The sequence below is a fragment of the Oratosquilla oratoria genome, chromosome 17 (assembly GCF_046742065.1).
Source record: "Oratosquilla oratoria isolate Oo_2021 chromosome 17, ASM4674206v1, whole genome shotgun sequence".
NCBI lineage: Eukaryota > Metazoa > Arthropoda > Malacostraca > Stomatopoda > Squillidae > Oratosquilla > Oratosquilla oratoria.
The window spans coordinates 531,757-554,822 of record NC_134793.1 but is presented as its reverse complement, the minus strand read 5'-3'; the positions used below and the strand labels follow the sequence as shown (position 1 = coordinate 554,822).

Below are 23,066 nucleotides of genomic sequence, written 5' to 3'. Positions count from 1 at the left end.
GGTACAAACCGTGCCAAACATGATTTTACATACGCAGCCGCACAAGTGTAATCATTTAAGGCCGCTTCACACTGGGCCAGATTCCTCGGCACAACCTTTTGTGAGTTCGTATGAGTAGAAAATGACTTCGATTACCATCTTCTGTTTTTCTAATATCCAAATGTCAAATTAGCATTGTGTAATATACTGAGTTTTACTCTCTCCTAATTTACTTTCTCCAGTATATGACGGAAAAGGTAATAGATATTATTGGACAATTCGAAAAGCAGAAGACAAAAACCGAAATCGTTTCTATTCACAATGAACTCACAACAGTTGGCGAGAATCTAGCCCAGTGTGAAGCGGCCTTTAGATTAACCAACTACGAACGAGGGAGGCGAGTGATTGGTGGCGTCCCATATACGAAATTGCCCAATAGAAACATGCTGCAAGCGCAATCTCAATATACATAAACAGATAGCATATAACATGCACACATGCCTACATACATACATACATACATACATTACAATACATACATACATAAATACAAACACACATACATACATAAATACCAACAAACATACATACATACATACATAAATTACATTACCTACATACATATTGTACATACATGCCATATATACAAACATACATACATATATTCAACATTTCATCCCATCCATCCATCCTTGCATAAACACTTGCATACATTAATTCATACCAATACAATACATACATACATACAATACATACATACATACATACATAACATGCATACATACATACAGACATATAACTTACATATATGTAATAAAATGCATGCAATGCATACTTACTTGCTAATGGCATTCTATCTGTAATCGACGACGGAAGTGCTATGGTGAAATGTGATGACGTGTTGTGAAGCAGGGTGGCGATTGCTATTGTATTTGGTGATGATGCCAACGGGGATGATTGTGGGGGCCAATTAAAGACCCGCAAATCCTTCTCCACAGTTTCGGGAACATCAGCTCTGAATAAGGTGGATAAACTCTGTTGCTGAGCTAATTGTCTTATTTTCCCGTACTTGGTTGTAATGCAGACTCAAGATGTTTGTCCCGTGTGAGGACTTTGTCAAGCCACAAGGTGCGATCAGAAACGATGGTTTAAAAATCAGGGAGTTGCGATGATACGCCTCGTGATTATGGTTTTTGGCTGATTCTTTTATAGCGCTTTTCCTGAACCCCTGCATTGCGACGGGGCATCAGGTAGTTTTCCGTAAAAAAAGACAAGAATTAATCTAATAAAACAGTCGTCTCCGATGAGCATGGTAATGTTGTGTGTAAACGGATCAAACGAAAATCCTAGGTTGAGCCACAGATGGATGATAAAAGGGAAAGATGTCCAGATTGTGGGGTTTATGTCGAGAAATATTTAACATAGCAAGGAACAGGCATTGGAGCACGTAAACTCGCACGAAGGTCATTATGATTCAGGAGAAAACATGAACTAAAAGTAAATAAATTCCTATAAAACTAAACCTACTCTGCCTACGAAAAGAAACAAATACTCGGTTTTACAAATGAAATATCGAGAGATCATTAATGCGAAAGACGACTAAACTTATTCGACAAGGAAATAAGACTCAGAGAGCCTGCAGGGAAGATGAGTTTAGCCTTCAAGAGCATTCCTCCGTTCTAAACTGAATTAAACTCCCTAAGGGTGATCACGCATGGATTTGCCTGCTGTAAAGCACAAGTACACAACAGCATCAGTCATTGCCTCCTCCTTACAAACTAAATTTAAGCATGATAACAAATAATTTTTTATGTTTCAATAGTATGACAACGTGAAAAAATGAAAGACATTTCCCATATTAGAATAAAAGCGTTTAGTAAAGGACCTTTCCACCTCCAAAAAAAAAAAAAAAAAAAATCAAATAACAAAAATCTTGTCCGCGATAGATAGAAATCAAGCTGCACCTGCTTGCGAGCAAATGGGCGCTGCGAACCAGCGACGCAGGGTCCACTATATAGAGCCCGCGAGAGGCGTACTTACGGTGATTCTTCAGTACTATAGCTTCGACATTACGACGACTCTCAGCTGGGCAATACATGAAGGCTACTCGTGAAGTGTCATGACTCGTTCATCTCTACGTTCTTCAGGGTCCTTACCTCAGCAGCTGAAGAGATCCACCGGGGCAACTAACAAACTCCAGTTGCTGCTGTACAAGAGTAATGGTTGAGACCAATATTCGTTTGGAGATTGTGTTGGACTGTGATTGGACGAAGGAAAGTTCAGATAGAGAATTGAGAACCGACTTAATATCATGGATGTTTTCGTCCACTGGAAGGATATCCTTCGTGACAAAAACATCGAGATTGTCAATAGTTCTGACTTTCCCTTTCTCATGGGTAATTGTTTAAGGAGAAAAAATATGGACCAAAGTACATAGTTACAAGAGGTTTTTATACAAAACTTTACTATATAGGAGAAGCCTCATTTTTGTGTTTTTTAGGAAAACATGTTGAATAACTTTGCGGGTTTGATCCACTTGCATTATGGTTATTATCTAATAATAATGTGATAATCTGTTCAAGAGCCATTTAAGAATTGAATATGCAAATGTTTTTACGCGCTTTTATCTTGATCTTGAGGCCATGCCTTTCGAGTATTAAATTTGGCATGTGGAAGGTTTCAATAGCGCGGTTCAATTGCAAAACCCTTCCATGTTATATTTTGGCATGGGCTCTTTCCGATTGCAAATGCTTGACTTAGATTAAAAGTATACCAGGGTACTGCTTACTTAATCCGAATCTGGATTTTCAGACCAAGTTAGTTAAGACAACAACCTAATCGGATACTCTCTTTTGGACCAGGCATTAACTCCATCTTGTGTGGGCGTAAAGCCGTGCGCAGCTCCTTCCAGTCTACCACCCTCCCGAAGTGGCCCGCCTTAGCCAGGTCCGAGTTGCGGAGGGCTGCTTAGCCGGCAGCTGCTCTCCGCAATCGAACAGAATGTTCCTTCCACGAAGTGGTTTCATGCCAGAAGCGGTGTAGTCAAGAGTACACTGAAGAGGTGGCCGCCCGCCCCAGGCAAGGATGTTTCTTGGCCATCTACAATGCCGCCTACCTTGCTGCATCCCGAAGCTATTGCCGTGTGAAGGAGGCGGTAGCGAAGTGCAAGTGGCAAGAAGGGCCGGTCGTCGAAGCTGGAGGCTGAGACTACTCGGCAGCAGCTGTAAGAGCCCGTTCGAAGTCGCTGCTGAAAAGCTTACACTCCGTTGAAGAGGAGCCGAGGAGGTCGCTGCTAAAGAAGGCGTCCTCTCGAAGACACCGCGACCCCCCAAAAAAGAAATTAACCTCTCACGTAAAACGGCTTGTTTTGTCCTTTCCTCATCTCTGGTTTTTGGGTCTTTTGGGCGACTAACCCAACGATAATGTGCTACAATGAGAAGGTTTGGTGGGAACGAACGTCGGAGAGAACACATCACACCACCCGTTCTCGCACGCCCATCCAATATCAGCGCCACCTGCCCTGAAGATGTCGGGCCCTGATGGGCTTTGACACTGCACTCGGGTTGTGCATCTGTGGTCCCCCCCCCCGCCTACACGATGATCTCCTTTCGGAGAACTTCTAACTATTTCCCTATATCACTTTTTTTTTTATCAGACTCCCTCCCCCCCTCTCTTACGATATTTTATTTCGTCTTTAATTACTTATTTATCTTGTTTATTTGTTTGTTTGCTTATATATTTATTTATTTATTTATATGTTTATTTATTTATTTTATGTTATTTTATTTTATTTCTTCATTTTTACTCTTCTTATGTCATACTTGCACAATAGAGACGTTGGAGACGAAACTCGTCGTAAGACTGAATTTAATGCCAGCTACAAGGAAACCCGGTTGTTATAAGGTTCTTTATAATACACGTAACCAATAGGAAAAATTAGACGCAAAGGAATATGGAACCAAGAGATGAGTCATGCAAACAAGACAAGTTCGAACTTTGGAAAAGATAGAACTGAAGATTCACTGTAAGAAAGGTTATATTATTGGTAATTGAAGAGAAGACAAAAGAAATAAAGAAAAAAAAACGTAAATATTGGTCATAACAAATATGTCAGAAGTACAGTATGCGGGAGAGCAAGCAAAAATACAGATATTGGTTAGCAAAATGTATGTGACATAAAGGAGAGATGTTGCATCGAAAAAGATAGATGAAAGAAGCAACAGAACAAAGGGAGGATGAGAAAATATATAAAAAAGACATAAAGCGATGTCTTGTTGAGCATTGTAAAGAAAACTAATTCAATTGTTCTAGAGATATGTAAAACAGTAATCTGAGATACAGGAATGAATCACAATGTTAAAAGTAGATTAAAGATTGATGAAAACTCAGCACGATAAACAGAAGAATTGAGTCAGTATTGACAAATGAAAATGTGTTTGATGAGTGAAATGAAGAGAATATAAATAATCATCGAATATTTGGGAGCATACACCAGGGGACGCATCGCTCCTAAAACTAAGTGTAAGAAAAGTAGCAGGGCCTGTAGGGATCTTATACTGATTACTTAAAGAATATAAATGGAATAGCCTGGATAAAGAAAAAATCAAATCCAAACCGCTATATTTGAATAATGCAGGCTGAGGAATACACATACAAGTGCACATACATTCATACGCATACATACATTTACCAAGGCTTTTTGCCCCTTACCAGGGGGGTAGCCAAAAAGGACAAGGCACAAAAACATTCCAACCCATTTCATCCCGAAAACACTCCACACCCCTCCACCCTCCCTCCCATCTTAGCATCTCCTAGATGACGGGTCATCTCTGCACCCTGTCCACTGCCCTGGGTCAGAAGCAGTGACGCACGTACATATACATACATACATACATACTTACATGCATTACAATAGATGGGTTGCAGCTTCTCTTTAAGGCAGATGTTATTAAATTTGCATTTGCCTCTACATTTTACGAGTTTTGCTGACATTATCAGATTTTCTAATACTGAAACGTTGAATACGGTTGACTTCTATATTTGGCCAAACCTTATCGGTATTAGATGGTAAAGGCAAAGGTAATCTTAACTTCTACTTTACTTGCAGAGCATTCGCCCAATAGTAAGACGTCTTCAGGGAGATAATAAGTACGAATAGTTGGCCCGGTTGGCCAATCAGTGGACAAGATCCGTAGCTCCGCCAACTCTATCAAACCGTGATCTAAGAATTTTGATGTAGGGTTGATGAAATGGTCTGGGTTTCGTTTATTGTTTCTGGGATTTTGTTCTTTTACGTAAAGCCCTTTTAAGATGAGAAGGCCCTTAAAGTTGAATTCTTTCTGTATACTAGAGAGCAAATGTTATCACCACATCAAAATATAGGTCCTACTTCAATCTTAGCCAAAGTCAGTACTCACCAAAACAGAGCCAAAAGGTACGGTTTGGCCGTTTCTGGCCCAGCGCCGAGCGATGGTTTTTGGAAGAAGAGAGACGTTTAGTCACGTTCCGTTACGCCACATTAAGCTAGTTAGGTTAGTTTAGGGTAACTATTTCCATATATTATCTGGAATAAAATGAATCGAGTTTTGGGAAAAACACCAGATTTACCATACCAGAAGCGATATGAATCGATCATGGCATATTGTTTATGTAGTAATGGTGATGTGGTCATCTTAATTCACTCACAAGCCTTATCACACTTATCCAGTGACTCCATCGCTTTGGCTTTATCTTGTATAGTACATCTGACAGTTGCCCTGACACGATACACCCAATTCGCCACCTTTGGTTCACTTGGATACTTATCTTGGTTAGATTTCAGGAAGAAAATAGGCAAGACCTGGTTTACCAATAGTGTTTAACAAATGGAATAGACTTAGTAACCATGTAGTGAGCGCTGAAACTATTGGTTGTTTTAATAAAATATTTATTAACTTTATAAATGGTGATGACATGTGGTAAGGGACATGGAACTGTTTTGCAGTCCAATCCATACTTATGTTCTTATGTTATCATCCTTTCTATTACCCACAAGCCCTCCCTGAGTTCGATAATGCCCTGTCAGATGCACAGCACTTATTGAATCGTCGCTAAAGTCGAGAAGCTGTAAAAACAGGAGATGTAATTGAATACAATGGTACAAACCGTGACAAACATGATTGACATGCACACCGCCAAGTGTGATCATTAAAGGCCGCTTCACACTAAGACAATTCTTGCCAATGTTTGTGAGCTCGTTTGAGTAGAAATGACTTCGGTTACGATCTTCTGGTTTCCAAATATCCAAATCTCCAATTACCTTTGAATAATATACTGAGTTTACCCTCTCTTAGTTTTGCATTTATTTTCTCGGTATATGACGAAAAGGTAATTTGATATTTGGACATTCGAAAAGCAGAAGACAATAACCAAAATCTTTTCTATTCAAACGAACTCACAACGGTTGGCGAGAATCGGCCCAGTGTGAAGCGGCCTTTAGTTACCAAACACGAACGCGGGAGGCAAATGGTTGGTGGCGTCATATACGAATTTGCCAAATCGAAACACACTGTAAGCGCAATCTCAATATATATCAACAGATACACATACACACATACATACATACATACATACATACATACATACATACATACATACATACATACATACATACATACATACATACATACATACATACATACATACATACATACATACATACATACATACATAAATACATACATACATACATACATACATACAGACATACATACATACATACATACATACATACATACATACATAAATGCAAATATACATAAATACATACATACATACATACATACATACATATTGTACATACATGCATACATACAAACATACATACATATTGTACATACATGCATATATACAAACATAAATACTTACATATATTCATCCATCCATCCATCCATCCATCAATCCATCCATACATAGATACACACATACATACATACATATATACATGCATACATACATACATACATACATACATACATACATACATACATACATACATACATACATACATACATACATATATACATATATAAATGCATGCATGCATACTTACCTGCTAATGGCAGTCTGTCTGTAATCGACGACGGAAGTGCTCTGGTGAAATGTGATGACGCGAGTGAAGCTGGGTGGTGATGCTATGTTATTTGGTGTTGATGCCAACGGGGGTGACTGTGGGGCCCGATTAAAGACCCGCAAATCCTTCTCCACAGTTCGGGCACGTCAGCTCTGAATCAGATGGATCAACTCTTTTGCTGATCTAATGTCTTTTTTCCCGTACTTGGTTGTAAGCAGAGTCAAGATGTTTGTCCCTTGTGAGGACTTTGTCAGCCACAAGGCGCGATCAGAAGCGATGGTTTCAAAATCAGGCGATGCGATGTTACGCCTCGTGACTGCGGTTTTTAGCTGATCTTTATAGCGCTTTTCCTGAACCCCTGCATTGCGACGTGGACTATGTAGTTTTCCGTTAAAAAAGACAGAATTAATTTAATAAAACAGTCGTCGATGAGCAGGTAATGTTGTGTGTACGGATCAAACGAAAATTCTAGTTCGAGCACAGATGGATGATAAAAGGGAAAGATGTCCAGTTGTGGGGTTATGTCGAGATATATTTACACAGCGATGGACAGGCAATGATACAAAAACCGTGTGATGGTCATTAAGGTTCAGGAGAAAATATGACCATAGTACATAAATTCCTATAAAACTAAATCTATCAGCCTACGAAAAGAAACAAATATTCAGTATTACAAATGGTATATCGAAAGATCATTAATGCGAAAGACGACCATCTTATTCGACAAGGAAGAAGACTCAGAGAGCCTCCAGGGAAGATGGGTTTAGCCTTGAAGAGCATTCCTCCGGTCTAAACTGAATAAACTCCCTAAGGGTCATCACGCATAGATTGTCTACACTACAGCAGAGGTACACAGCATCAGTCATTGCTCCTCCATACAACTAATATAAGCATGATAACAAATAATTTTGTATGTTCATGTATGACAAGTGAAAGAAGTAAGACACTTCCACAAATTATATTAGAATAAATGCGTTGGTAAAGGACCTGACCTCCCCCCCAAAAAAAAATCTTGTCCCGAAAATCAGCTGACCGCGAGCAAGTGGGCGTCACCGCGGCAGGGTCACTATATAAGCGAGGCGTCTTCGGCGATCTTCGTACAATAGCTCGCAACTCTCACTGGGCAACATGAAGGCTTTAGTAAGTGCAGACTCTTCATCTCACGTTCTTTAGGATCCTTACCTCAGCAGCATCACCAATCTAACAAACTCAGATGCTCTGTACTAGAGTAATGGTTGAGACCAATATTCGTTTGGAGATGTTGGACTGTGATGACGAAGGAAATTCAGACAGAGATAAGACACACTTAATCTCCTGATGTTTCGTCCACTGAAGATATCCTTCGTGACGAAACGTCGAGATTGTCAATAGCTCTGACTTTCCTTTCTCATTATGGTTCAGGAGAAAATAGGACCAAAGTACATAGTTATAGAGGTTTTTATACAAAACTTTGCTGTATACGAGAGCTCATTTTTGTGTTTTTAGGAAAACATGTGAAAACTTGCGGGTTGACTAGTGAATTATGGTTATTATTCATATAATGTTATAATCTGTTCAGGAACCATTTAAGAATTGAGCATGTATTTTTCACAAGCTTTTTCTTGATCTGATGCCTTGCCTTTTGTGTATTAAATTTGGCATGTGGAAGGTTTCAATACGCGTCCAATTGCAAAACCCTTCCACGTTATTTGAACGTCTTGGTTTGCATTGATTCACTAGATTAAAGCTACCAGGGTACTGCTTACTTAATCCAATCTGGATTTTCAGACAAGTTAGTTAACACAAAAACCTAATCGATACTCTCTTTTGGACCAGGCTTTACTCCTCTTGGTGGGCGCAGCCTGCGCAGCTCCTTCCATCTACACTCCCGAAGTGGCCGCGGCCAGGGCCGAGTTCGAGGCTGCTTACGCCGCAGCTGCTCTCGCAATCGAACAGAATGTTCTTCCCGAAGTGGTTCATCCAGAGGCGGTGTATCAAGAGTACACTGAAGAGGTGGCAACCGCCAGGGAGGAGTTCTTGGCCATCTACAATGCCGCCTACCTTGCTGCATCCGAAGCTATTGCCGAGGTGAAGGAGGCGGCAGCGGAAGTGCAAGTGGAAGAGGCCGTCGTCGAAGCTGAGGCTGAGACTCTCGCGGCAGCTGAAGAGCCCGTCGAAGTCGCTGCTGAAGCTGCACCCGTTGAAGAGACCGTGGAGGTCGCTGCTGAAGAAGCTCCTCTTGAAGCTCCTGAAGCAATGGAAGAGGTCGTGGAGGTTGCTGTTGAAGCTGCTCCTCTTGTGGCTCCCGAACCCGTCACCGACACCGAGGAGGTCGCACTGGCCAAGAAGGAGTTCGCTGCCGCTTACGAAGCCGCCCTCGCTGCCATCGCCGCAAACGCTCTTCCCGAAGTCGTCCACCCCGAGGGCGCCCCTGCTCCCGTCGAGGATACTGCCGAAGTAGCCGACGCCAAGGCTAAGTTCGCTATTGCCTTCAAGGCTGCCGCTGACGCCGCCGAAGCTGCTGGTGACATCGATCTGGACGGATCTCTCTCTCGGTTCTCCGGATTCATCTCGCCACTGCTCACCAACACCTACCCATTCGGCGCCTACGGCGTACATGGCCCTGTTCTCTACTCCGCTGGGAAAGTCGCCCACGTTGCCTCCCCCCTCACCGTGAAGGGAACTCCTCTTCACTTCCCCTTCTCCTTTGCCCCCTCCTTCGCCTTCGTCAAGGCATAATTACCCTTATTTGTGCCTCCAAACAGTTACCAAATGTTGCGAGATTTTTGTACTATACTGTATATAGTCCACCACCCCCAAAAAAGAATTAACCTCTCACGTAAAACCTTGTTTTCTTCTCAATCTTTGGGTTTTTGGGTCTTTTGGGCGTTACTAACGATAATCTCCTACATGAGATGGTATGGTGGGATGGACGTCGAGAGATTACATCACACCACCCGTCGTCAACGCCCATCAATATCAGCGCCACAGCCTGAAGATTCCGCCCTGAAGGGCTGACACTCGGGTTGTGCATCTGTCCTAAGATATCTCTTTCGGAGAACTTCTACCATTTTTCCCCAGACTCCTCCCTCCTCTTATATACTTTTTTCTCCTTATGTACTTATTTATTTATCTATTTATATATCTATTTGTTTTTAATTTTAGTTTATCTATTTATTTATTTATTTATTTATTCATTAATTTTTATTCATTTATTTATTTATTTATTTATTTATTCATGTATTTATTTATTGATCTATTTATATATTTATTTATTGATCTATTTATTTATTTATTTATTTATTTATTTTAATTTTCTTATGTCATATTTACACAATAGAGACGGGAGGACGACACTCTTGTAAGACTGAATTTAATGCTAGCTAAATGAAACCGTTGTTATAAGTTTTTTATAACATCTGTAACTAATAGGAAAAATAGACGCAAAGGAATATGGAACCAAGAGATGAGTCATACAAACAAGACAAGTCGACTTTTGGAAAAAATAGAACTGAAGACTTACTGTAAGAAAGTTTATTGGTAATTGAAGAGAAGATAAAAGAAATAAGGGAAAAAACGTATATATTGGTCATAACAAATATGTCAGAAGTACAGTATATGGAAGAGCAAATGTATGTGACATAAATGAGAGATGTTGCATCGAAAAGATGGATATGAGGTGAAGTAACGGAACAAAAAAAAGGATGATAAAGCATATAAAAAAGACGTAAAGCGATGTCTACTTGAGCATTGTAAAGTTTACAAATTCAATTGCTCTGCAGACCTGTTAACAACAATCTCAGATACAGGGAATGAATCAAAATGTTAAAAGTAGATTAAGATATTTATGAAAGCTCAGCACGGTAAACAGAAGATTTGAGTCAGTATTGACAAATGAAAATGTGTTTGATGAGTGAAATGAAGAGAATAGAACTAATCATCGAATGTTTGGGAGCATACACCTGGGGACGCATCGCTCATAAAAGCAAATGTAAGAAAAGCAGCAGGGTCTGTAGGGATCTTATTCTGATTGCTAAGGAATATAAATGGAATAGCCTGGATAAAGAAAAACTCCAATTCAAAACACAAATAAATGTTATATTTGAATAATGCAGGCTCAGAAATACACATAGAAATGCATACATACATGCATACGCACGTACATATATATTCATACATACTTACATGCATTGCAATAGATGGGTTGCAGGTTCTCTTTAAGGCAGATGTCATTAAATTTGCATCTGCCTCTAGATTCACGAGTTTTGCTGACATTTTCAGATTTTCTAATACTGGAACGTTGAATACGGTTGACTTCTATATTTGGCCAAACCTTGATATTTACTACTTCTACTTTACTTGCAGAGCAATCGCCTAATAGTAAGACGTCTTTAAAGATACTAAGTATTTCAGTGGCTTTGACCCATCGTTTTTCGCTCATATTTCCGAAATAATCATTCACATCAGTGTGATATATTAGCACAGCCTAATTCACACCCTAATTTTTGACGTTATAGTGCATTCACAAGTGTATTCAATTACGGCGTTTACTCTTGATATTAAGTGTGTCGTAGCCGACACCCGTGAAGTAAATCGAACAAGTGAAGTTGTGACGTCATCACAATCTACCTCGTGTATCATAACTTCACTTGTTTGATTTACTTCACGGGTGTCAGCTACGACACACTTAATATCAAGAGTAAACACCGTAATTAAATACACTTGTGAATGCACTATAACGTCAAACATTAGGGAAGGGTGTCAATTAGGCTGTGCTAATAAACAATGCTGATGTTAATGATTATTTCGGAAATATGAGCGAAAAACGATGGGTCAAAGCCTCTGAAATACTTAGTAGTTACAAAAGAATACAAAATACATGGATAATAAGTACGAATATTTGGCCCGGATAGCCAATCAGTGGACAAGACCCGTAGCTCCGCCCATTCAATCAAACCGTGATCTAAGAATTTTGATGTAGGGTTGATGAAATGGCCTCGGTTTCGTTTATTCTTTGTGGGATTTTGTTCTTTTACGTGAAGCTCTTCTAAGATGAGAAGGCCCTTAAGGTTGAATTCTTTCAGAAGACTAGAGAGCAAAAGTTATCACCACATCAAGATATAGGTCCTGTTTTAAATCTTAGCCAAAATCAGTACTCGCCAAAACAAAGCCAAAAGGTACGGTTTGGCGGTTTCTGGCCCAGCGGCCGAGCGATGTCTTCTGGAAGAGAGGCGTTAAATCGCGTTCCTTTACGCCACGTTAAGGTAGTTAGGTTAAGTTAGGATAATTACTTCCAAATATCAACTGGAAGAAAAAGAATCGAGTTCTGGTGAAACAACATCAGATTTACCATACCAAAAGTGATATGAATCGACCATGGCGTATTGTTTACGTACTAATGGCGACGTCGTCATCTTAATTCAACCACAAGGCTTATTACACTTATCCAGTGACTCCATCGCTTCAGCTTTCTTGTATAGTAAATCTGGCAATTTTCCAGACACGATACACCCGATTTGCCAATTTCTTCGTTCCACTTGGATACTCGTAATTATCTTGGTTAGATTTAAGATGAAAATGGGCAAGACCAAGATAGTGTTTAACGAATGGAATAGACTTAGTAACCATGTAGTGAGCTCTGAAACTATTGGTTGTTTTAAGAAAATATTAATTAACTTTATAAATGGTGATGACATTTGGTAAGGGACATGGAACTGTTTTGCAGTCCAATCCATACTTATGCTCTTATGTTATCATCCTTTCTATTACCCACAAGCCCTCCCCAAAGTTCGATAGTGCCCTGTCAGATGCACAGCACTCATTGAATCGTCGCTAAATTCGAGAAACTATAAAAACGGGAGATGTAATTGAATATAATGGTACAAACCGTGCCAAACATGATTGACATGCGCACCGCCAAGTGTGATCATTTAAGGCCGTTTCACACTAAGATAATTCTCACCAACCTTTGTGAGTTCGTATGAGTAGAAAATGACTTCGATTACCATCTTCTGTTTTTCTAATATCCAAATGTCAAATTAGCTTTGTGTAGTATACTGAGTTTACCCTCTCCTAATTTACTTTCTCAGTATATGACGAAAAGGTAATTGATATTTGGACATTCGAAAAGCAGAAGACAATAACCGAAATCGTTTCTATTGAAACGAACTCACAACAGTTTGCGAGAATCAGCCCAGTGTGAAGCGGCCTTTAATTACCAACTACGAACGAAGGAGGCGAGTGGTTCGTGGCGTCATATACGAATTTGCCAAATAGAAACATTCTGCAAGCGCAATCTCAATATATATAAACAGATACATATACATGCACACATGCATACATACACACATACATATTATATATATACATACATACATACAAACATACATAAATAAATACAAACATACATACATACATACATACATATTGTACATACATGCATACTTACAAACATACATCCATATATTCATCCATCCATCCATCCATCCATCCTTACATAAACACATACATACATAGATTCATACATATACATTCATTCATGCATACATACATACATACATACATACATACATACATATATACATACATACATACATACATACATACATACATACATACATACATACATACATACATACGTACGTACATACATATATAAATGCATGCATGCATACCTACTTGCTAATGGCAGTCTGTCTGTAATCGACGACGGAAGTGCTATGGTGAAATGTGATGACGTGAGTGAAGGTGGGTGGCGATGCTATGTTATTTGGTGCTGATGCCAAAGAGGATGGCTGTGGGGCCCAATTAAAGACCCGCAAATCCTTCTCCACAGTTCGGGTACGTCAACTCTGAATCAGGTGGATAAACTCTATTGCTTAGCTAATGTTATTTTTCCCGTACTTGGTTGTAAGCAGACTCAAGATGTTTGTCCCTTTTGAGGACTTTGTCAGCCACAAGGACCGATCAGATGCGATGGTTTCAAATTCAGGCGATGCGATGTTACGCCTCTTGATTGTGGTTTTTAACTTATCTTTATAGCGTTTTTTCTTAACCCCTGCACTGCGACGTGCATCAGGTAGTTGTCCGTAAAAAAAGACGGAATAAATCTAATAAAACAGTCGTCGATGAGCAAGTAATGTTGTGTGTACGGATCAAACGAAAATCCTAGGTCGAGCACAGATGGATGATAAAAGGGAAAGATGTCCAGTTGTGGGGTTATGTCGAGAAACATTTACATAGCAATGGACAGGCAATGGTGCAGAAACCGTGTGATGGTCATTATGATTCAGGAGAAAACATGACTAAAGTAAATAAATTCCTATAAAACTAAACCTATCTGCCTACGAAAAGAAACAAATACTCGGTTTTACAAATTATATATCGAGAGATCATTTATGCGAAAGACGACTATCTTATTCGACAAGGAAGAAGACCCAGAGAGCCGGCAGGGAAGATGGGTTTAGCCTTGAAGAGCATTCCTCCGTTCTAAACTGAATAAACTCCCTAAGGGTGATCACGCATGGATTGCCTGCAGTACAGCAGAGGTACACAGCATCAGTCATTGCTCCTCCATACAACTAATTTAAGCATGATAACAAATAATTTTCTATGTTCATGTATGACAAGTGAAAAAATGAAGACATTTCCATATTAGAATAAATGCGTTAGTAAAGGACCTTCCCCTCCAAAAAAAAAAAAAAAAAAAAAAAAAAAAAATCTTGTCCCGAAAATCAGCTGACCGCGAGCAAGTGGGCGTCACCGCGGCAGGGTCACTATATAAGCGAGGCGTCTTCGGCGATCTTCGTACAATAGCTCGCAACTCTCACTGGGCAACATGAAGGCTCTCGTAAGTGCAGACTCTTCATCTCACGTTCTTAGGTTCCTTACCTCAGCAGCATCACCCATCTAACAAACTCAGTTGCTCTGTACAAGAGTAATGGTTGAGACCAATATTCGTTTGGAGATGTTGGACTGTGATGACGAAGGAAATTCAGATAGAGATGAGAACCACTTAATATCATGATGTTTCGTCCACTGAAGATATCCTTCGTGACAAAACATCGAGATTGTCAATAGTTCTGACTTTCCTTTCTCATTATTGTTTAGAAGAAAATAGGACCAAAGTACATAGTTATAGAGGTTTTTATACAAAACTTTGCTGTATACGAGAGCTCATTTTTGTGTTTTTAGGAAAACATGTGAAAACTTGCGGGTTGACTAGTGAATTATGGTTATTATTCATATAATGTTATAATCTGTTCAAGAACCATTTAAGAATTGAGCATGTATTTTTCACGCGCTTTTTCTTGATTTGATGCCTTGCCTTTCGAGTATTAAATTTGGCGTTCAATTGTAAAACCCTTCCACGTTATTTGCACGTCTTCCTTTGCACTGCTTGACTAGATTAAAGTTACCAGGGTACTGCTTATTTAATCCAATCTGGATTTTCAGACAAGTTAGTTAAGGCAAAAACCTAATCGATACTCTCTTTTGGACCAGGCTTTACTCCTCTTGGTGGGCGCAGCCTGCGCAGCTCCTTCCATCTACACTCCCGAAGTGGCCGCTGCCAGGGCCGAGTTCAAGGCTGCTTACGCCGCTGCTGCTCTCGCAATCGAAAAGAATGTCCTTCCCGAAGTGGTTCATCCAGAAGCGGTGTATCAAGAGTACACTGAAGAGGTGGCCGCCGCCAGGGAGGAGTTCTTGGCCATCTACAATGCCGCCTACCTTGCTGCCTCAGAAGCTATTGCCGAGGTGAAGGAGGCGGCAGCGGAAGTGCAAGTGGAAGAGGCCGTCGTCGAAGCTGAGGCTGAGACTCTCGCGGCAGCTGAAGAGCCCGTCGAAGTCACTGCTGAAGCTACACCCGTTGAAGAGACCGTGGAGGTCGCTGCTGAAGAAGCTCCTCTTGAAGCTCCTGAAGCAGTAGAAGAGGTCGTGGAGGTTGCTGTTGAAACCGCTACTCTTGTGGCTCCCGAACCCGTCACCGACCCGAGGAGGTTGCTTTGGCCAAGAAGGAGTTCGCTGCCGCTTACGAAGCCGCCCTCGCTGCCATCGCCGCAAACGCTCTTCCCGAAGTCGTCCACCCCGAGGGCGCCCCTGCTCCCGTCGAGGATACTGCCGAGGTAGCCGACACCAAGGCCAAGTTCGCTATTGCCTTCAAGGCTGCCGCTGACGCCGCCGAAGCTGCTGGTGACATCGATCTGGACGGATCTCTCTCTCGGTTCTCCGGATTCATCTCGCCACTGCTCACCAACACCTACCCATTCGGCGCCTACGGCGTACATGGCCCTGTTCTCTACTCCGCTGGAAAAGTCGCCCACGTTGCCTCCTCCCTCACCGTGAAGGGAACTCCTCTTCACTTCCCCTTCCCCTTCGCCCCCTCCTTCGACTTCGTCAAGGCATAATTACCCTTATTTGTGCCTCCAGACAGTTACCAAATGCTGCGAGATTTTTGTACTGTATATAGTCCACCACCCCCAAAAAAGAATTAACCTCTCACGTAAAACCTTGTTTTCTTCTCATCTTTGGGTTTTTGGGTGTTTTGGGTGACACCAACGATAATCTCCTACATGAGATAGTTTGGTGGGACAAACGTCGAGAGAACACATCACACCACCCGTCCTCAACGCTCATCAATATCAGCGCCACAGCCTGAAGATTCCGCCCTGATGTGCTGACACTCGGGTTGTGCATCTGTCTCTTTCGGAGAAGTTCTACCATTTCTATATCATTTTTTTTTTTATTAGACTCCTCCCTCCTCTTATATATTTCTTTTCTCTTTATTTACTTATTAATCTATTTATTTATTTATTTATTCACTTTTTTGTTTATTTTATTTTATTTATTTATTTATCTATTTATTTATTTATTTATTTTACTCCTCTTATGTCATACTTGTACAATAGAGACGTGGGGACTAAACTCTTGTAAGACTGAATTTAATGTTAACTAAATGAAACCGTTGTTATAAGTTCTTAATAATATCTGTAACTATTAGAAAAAATAGTCGCAAAGTAATATGGAACCAAGAGATGAGTCATGCAAACAAGATAGGTCGAACTTTGGAAAAAATAGAACTGAAGACTTACTGTAAGAAAGTTTATTGGTAATTGAAGACAATAGAAATGAAGAAAAACGTAAATATTGGTTATAACGAATAAGTACAGTATGTGGAAGAGCAAAGAAAAATAAAAAGTATTAGTTAGCAAAATGTATGTGACATAAAGGAGAGATGTTGCATCGAAAAGAGGGATATGAGGAGAAGCAACAGAACAAAGGAAGGATGAAAAAGAATATAAAAAAGACGTAAAGGGATGTCTTGTTAAGCATTTTAAAGAAAACAAATTCAATTGTTCTACAGATTTATCAAAAACCATCTGAGATACAGGGAATGAATCACAGTGTTTTGTAGATTAAAATATTCATGAAAGCTCAGCACGGCAAACAGAAGGTCTGAGTCGGTACTGACAAAGAAAAATGTCTTTGAGGAGTGAAATGAAGGGAACAGAAATAATCATCGAGCATTTGGGAGCATACACCTGGGGGCGCATTGCCTCACTCTCACGTCCTCACCAATCGTATTACAAAGGATTACTAAGGCGGAGCATGCCGACAGGAGACCTTTAGGTCCATATCTAGGTGGGATGCCAGAAAAAAAAATCATAATAATAATAAATAAATAAATAAAAACTATAATAATGTAAATAACAAATAAAAGACTTGAAAGTGGAATTACAAGAAATTTATTAGATATCCTTAAACTAAATGTAAGAAAAGCAGCATAGCCTGTAGGGATCTTATACTGATTATTTAAAGAATATAAACGAAATAGCCTGGATAAAGAAAAAATCCAATCCAAAGCACAAATAAACGTTATATTTGAATAACGCAGGTTCAGAAATACATATAAGTGCATACATACATGCATACTCACGTACATGTAAATATATCACAATAGTTGGATTACGGGTTCTCTTTAAGACAGATGTTACTCAATTTGCATTTGCCTCTACATTCACGAGTTTTGCTGATATTTTCAAATGTTCTAATATTGGAGCGTTGAATACTGTTATCTTATATATTTGGCCAAACCTTATTGATTATAGAACTGATTTACCAATAGAACGTAAAACGAATGGAATAGAGTATTCAACGAATGGAATAGACTTAGTAACCATGTAGCGAGCGCTGAAACCATTGGTTGTTTTAAGAAAATATTAGATAACTTTATGAATTGTGATGACAGGTGTTAAAGGTCATGCAGTCCATTTCATACTTATGTTCTTATGTTATAATCCCTGAGGTCGATAGCGTCATGCCAGATGCACAGCACTCACTGAATCGCCGCTAGAGTCGAGAAATTGTAGAAAATGGAGACGAAATTCAACACAATGGTACAAACGATGCCAAACATGGCGGAAGGTCTACCGAAGGTTGACATGCGCATCGCCAAGTGCCATCATAGGCCTCTTCACGCTGGGCCGGTTCTCGCCAACCTTTGTGAGTTCGTTTGAGTAGAAATGACTTCGGTTACCATCTTCTACTTTTCGAATATCCAAATGTCGAATGAGCTTTGCGTAATATACTGAATTTACCCTCTCTTGGTTTCGTGTTCACTTTCTCAGTATATGACGAAAAGGTAATTCGATATTTGGACATTCGAAATCAGAAGACTCGAACCGAAATCGTTTCTATTCAAACAAACTAACAACAGTTAACGAGAATCAGCCCAGTGTGAAGTGGCCTTTAGTTACCAACCACGAACGAGGGAATCGAATGGTTTGTGGCGTCATATACGAATTTGCCAAATCGAAACACGCTATAAGCGCAATCTCAGTATCTATAAACACATACATACATACACCATACATATATACATACATACATGCATACATACATACATACATACATACATACATACATACATACATACATACATACATACATACATACATACATACATACATACATAAATACATTCATACATACATACATACATACATACATACATACATACATACATACATACATACATACATACATACATACATACGTACATACATACATACATACATACATACATACATACATACATACATACATACATACATACATACATACATACATACATACGTGCATACACATAAATGCATGCATGCGTGTTTACTTGCTAATGACGGTCTGTCTGTAATCGACGACAGGATTACTCTGGTGAAATGTGAAGACGTGAGTGAAGCTGGGTGGTGATGCTGAGGTCTCTGGTGCTGAGACCAACAGGGATGACTGTGGGGCCCAATTCATGACCCACATATTCTTCCACACTTCGGGCACTTCAGCTCTGAATCAGGTGGATAAACTCTGTTGCTGAAGTAATGTCTTTCTTCCCACCTCTCGTCCCATACTTGGTTGCAAGCAGACTCAAGATGTTTGTCCCTTGTGAGGACTTTGTCAGCCACAAGGCACGATCAGAAGTGATGACTTCAAAATCAGTTGGTGCAACGTTACGCCTCTTGATTGTGGTTTTTAGCTGGTTTTTATAGCGCTTTTCCTGAACCCCTGTATTGCGATGAGCATTAGGTAGTTTCCCGTAAAAACAAGACAAAATTAATACAATGAAACAGTCGTCGATGGGTAAGTAATATTGTGTGTATAGATCAAACAAAAATCCTTGGTCGAGCACAGATGGATGAAAAAAGAGAAAGATGTTAAGGGGGTTGTGTCGAGAAATATTTACACCGAAGGATACTACAAAGGAAAATTTAATGAATGCAAGAAGCGATGGACGGACAATGACAGAGAGACTGTGTGATAATCAATTTGAGTCGACAAAAGGTTCAAAATAAAAAAAAAGTGAATAAATTTTACTTTCTGAACTGCTTAAAGTACGAGAAATGTATAGGCGTGTCTACGTTTCTACTGATAACAAGTTCTTAATGACATAAATAACTTCTCATAAACTGAGATAGAGTGAGTATTGCACCAAAAGTATGAATCATATTGTCATTATTTTTTTCTGCAATGTCATTCAGAGGTAGATGGAGAGAAAACAAGTAGATTACAGATGAAACACTGAGTGAATTTCAATATGGAAAGCTAAGCAATTTAGTTTACAGGTGAGGTTAAAGGAACTTATCTTTCAATAACAATTAATAGCAGAGAAGTGAACTTCAAAACAAACAACAATGATGATATAGTATCATCAACGAAAAAATCATATAAAATTAAATCTATCAGACTACGAAGCGAAACAAATATTCAGTTTTATAAAATCTAATCTTCTGAAAAGGACATATCATGTTCGTCAAGGAAGAAGCTTCGAAGAGCCTCGGGGGAAGATGGGTTTAGCCTTGAAGAGCATTCCTCCGGTCTAAACTGAATAAACTCCCTAAGGGTGATCACGCATAGATTGCCTGCAGTACAGCAGAGGTACACAGCATCATTCATTGCTCCTTCCATGATAACAAATAATTTTGTATGTCCATGCATGACAAGTGAAAAAATGAAGATACTTCCACAAATTGTATTAAAATAAATGCGTTAGTAAAGGACCTTTCCCTCCCTCCCCCCCCCCCCCAAAAAAAAAAAATCTTGTCCCGAAAATCAGCTGACAGCGAGCAAGTGGGCGTCACCGCGGCAGGGTCACTATATAAGCGAGGCGTCTTCGGCGATCTTCGTACAATAGCTCGCAACTCCCACTGGGCAACATGAAGGCTTTCGTAAGTGCAGACTCTTCATCTTACGTTCTTAGGGTCCTTACCTCAGCAGCATCACCCATCTATCAAACTCAGTTGCCCTATACAAGAGAAATGGTTGTGACCAATATTCGTTTGGAGATATTGGACTGTGATGACGAAGGAAATTCAGACAGAGATGAGACACACTTAATCTCCTGATGTTTCGTCCTCTGAATATATCCTTCGTGACGAAACGTCAAGATTGTCAATAGCTCTGACTTTCCTTTCTCATTACGGTTCAGGAGAAAATATCACCAAAGTGCATACTTACAGAAGTTTTTATACAAAGCTTTGCTGTATACGAGAGGTAATTTTTGTGTTTTTAGGAAAACATGTGGAAACTTGCGGGTTGACTAGTGAATTATGGTTATTATTTATATAATGTGACAATCTGTTCAAGGGTCATTTAAGAATTGAGCATGTATGTTTCATGCGCTCTTCCTTGATTTGATGCCTTGCCTTTTGAGTATTGAATTTGGCATGTGGAAGGTTATACGTGTCCAATTGCAAAACCCTTCCACGTTATTTGAACGTCTTGCATTGCATTGCTTGACTAGATTAAAGTTACCAGGCTACTGCTTACTTAATCAAAGTCTGGATTTTCAGGCAAATTAATTAATACAAAAACCTAATCGATATTCTCTTTTGGACCAGGTATTACTCCTCTTGGTGGGCGCAGCCTGCGCAGCTCCTTCCATCTACACTCCCGAAGTGGCCGCTGCCAGGTCCGAGTTCGAGGCTGCTTACGCCGCAGCTGCTCTCGCAATCGAACAGAATGTCCTTCCCGAAGTGGTTCATCCAGAAGCGGTGTATCAAGAGTACACTGAAGAGGTGGCCACCGCCAGGGAGGAGTTCTTGGCCATCTACAATGCCGCCTACCTTGCTGCATCCGAAGCTATTGCCGAGGTGAAGGAGGCGGCAGCGGAAGTGCAAGTGGAAGAGGTCGTCGTCGAAGCTGAGGCTGAGACTCTTGCGGCAGCTGATGAAGAGCCCGTCGAAGTCGCTGCTGAAGCTGCACCCGTTGAGGAGGTCGTGGAGGTCGCTGCTGAAGAAGCTCCTCTTGAAGCTCCTGAAGCAGTAGAAGAGGTCGTGGAGGTTGCTGTTGAAGCTGCTCCTCTTGTGGCTCCCGAACCCGTCACCGACACCGAGGAGGTCGCACTAGCCAAGAAGGAGTTCGCTGCCGCTTACGAAGCCGCCCTCGCTGCCATCGCCGCAAACACTCTTCCCGAAGTCGTCCACCCCGAGGGCGCCCCTGCTCCCGTCGAGGATACTGCCGAGGTAGCCGACGCCAAGGCCAAGTTCGCTATTGCCTTCAAGGCTGCCGCCGACGCCGCCGAAGCTGCTGGTGACATCGATCTGGACGGATCTCTCTCTCGGTTCTCCGGATTCATCTCGCCACTCCTCACCAACACCTACCCATTCGGCGCCTACGGCATACATGGCCCGCTTGTCTACTCCGCTGGAAAAGTCGCCCACTTTGCCTCCCCACTCACCGTGAAGGGAACTCCTCTTCACTTCCCCTACTCCTTCGCCCCCTCCTTCGCCATCGTCAAGGCATAATTCCCCTTATTTGTGCCTCCAGACAGTTACCAAACGCTGCGAGATTTTTGTACTGTATATAGTTCCCCCCCAAAAAAATAACCTCTCACGTAAAACATTGTTTCCTTCTCATCTTTAGTTTTTTGATCTTCGGACTCAACTACGATAGTCGCTGGCATGAGTTAGTTTGGTGGGACGAACGTTGAGAGAAGTCATCACACCACCAATCCTCACTGTCCTGATGGGTTGACACACGGGTTGCGTACTGTATTTGTCCTAAGATATCTCTTTTGGAGAACTTCTAACTTTTCTACATCAGTTTTTTTTTTTTTTTCATCAATAGGTAACTTTCCGTCACCGAACCCCCCTCTATTTATTTCTTTATTTATTCATCTATTTATTTATTTATTACTCTTTTTATGTCATACTTGCACAATAGAGACGTGAGGACGACATTCTTGTAAGGCTGAATTTAATGCCAGCTGAAAGAAGCCGTTGTTATAAGTTCTTTGTAATATGTGTAACCCATAGGAAAAATAGGCGCAAAGGAATATAGAACCAAGAGATGAGTCATGAAAACAAGGCAAGTAGAACTTTGGAAAAAAAAATAAGGCTGAAGACTTACTGTAAGAAAGTTTATTGGTAATTGAAGAGAAGACAAAAGAAACGAAGAAAAAATGTAAATATTGGTTATAACAAATATGTCAGAAGTACAGTAAGTGGGA

The 23,066-nt window shown here is 40.4% G+C and overlaps 2 protein-coding genes across 2 annotated transcripts; both read left to right on the top strand.

Annotated features, from left to right (window-relative positions):
* The first annotated feature begins 8,218 nt into the window (after positions 1 to 8,218).
* Positions 8,219 to 9,808, top strand: LOC143034679 (uncharacterized). Its single transcript, XM_076201050.1, has 3 exons — positions 8,219 to 8,230; positions 8,906 to 8,940; positions 9,355 to 9,808. Exons 1-3 carry the CDS (start codon positions 8,219 to 8,221, stop codon positions 9,806 to 9,808), a joined length of 501 nt encoding a protein of 166 aa, XP_076057165.1.
* An 8,651-nt stretch (positions 9,809 to 18,459) lies between these two features.
* LOC143034678 (uncharacterized) lies at positions 18,460 to 22,362 on the top strand. The gene is made up of 3 exons (XM_076201049.1): positions 18,460 to 18,568; positions 21,440 to 21,491; positions 21,909 to 22,362. Exons 1-3 carry the CDS (start codon positions 18,460 to 18,462, stop codon positions 22,360 to 22,362), a joined length of 615 nt encoding a protein of 204 aa, XP_076057164.1.
* The last annotated feature ends 704 nt before the right edge of the window (positions 22,363 to 23,066 follow it).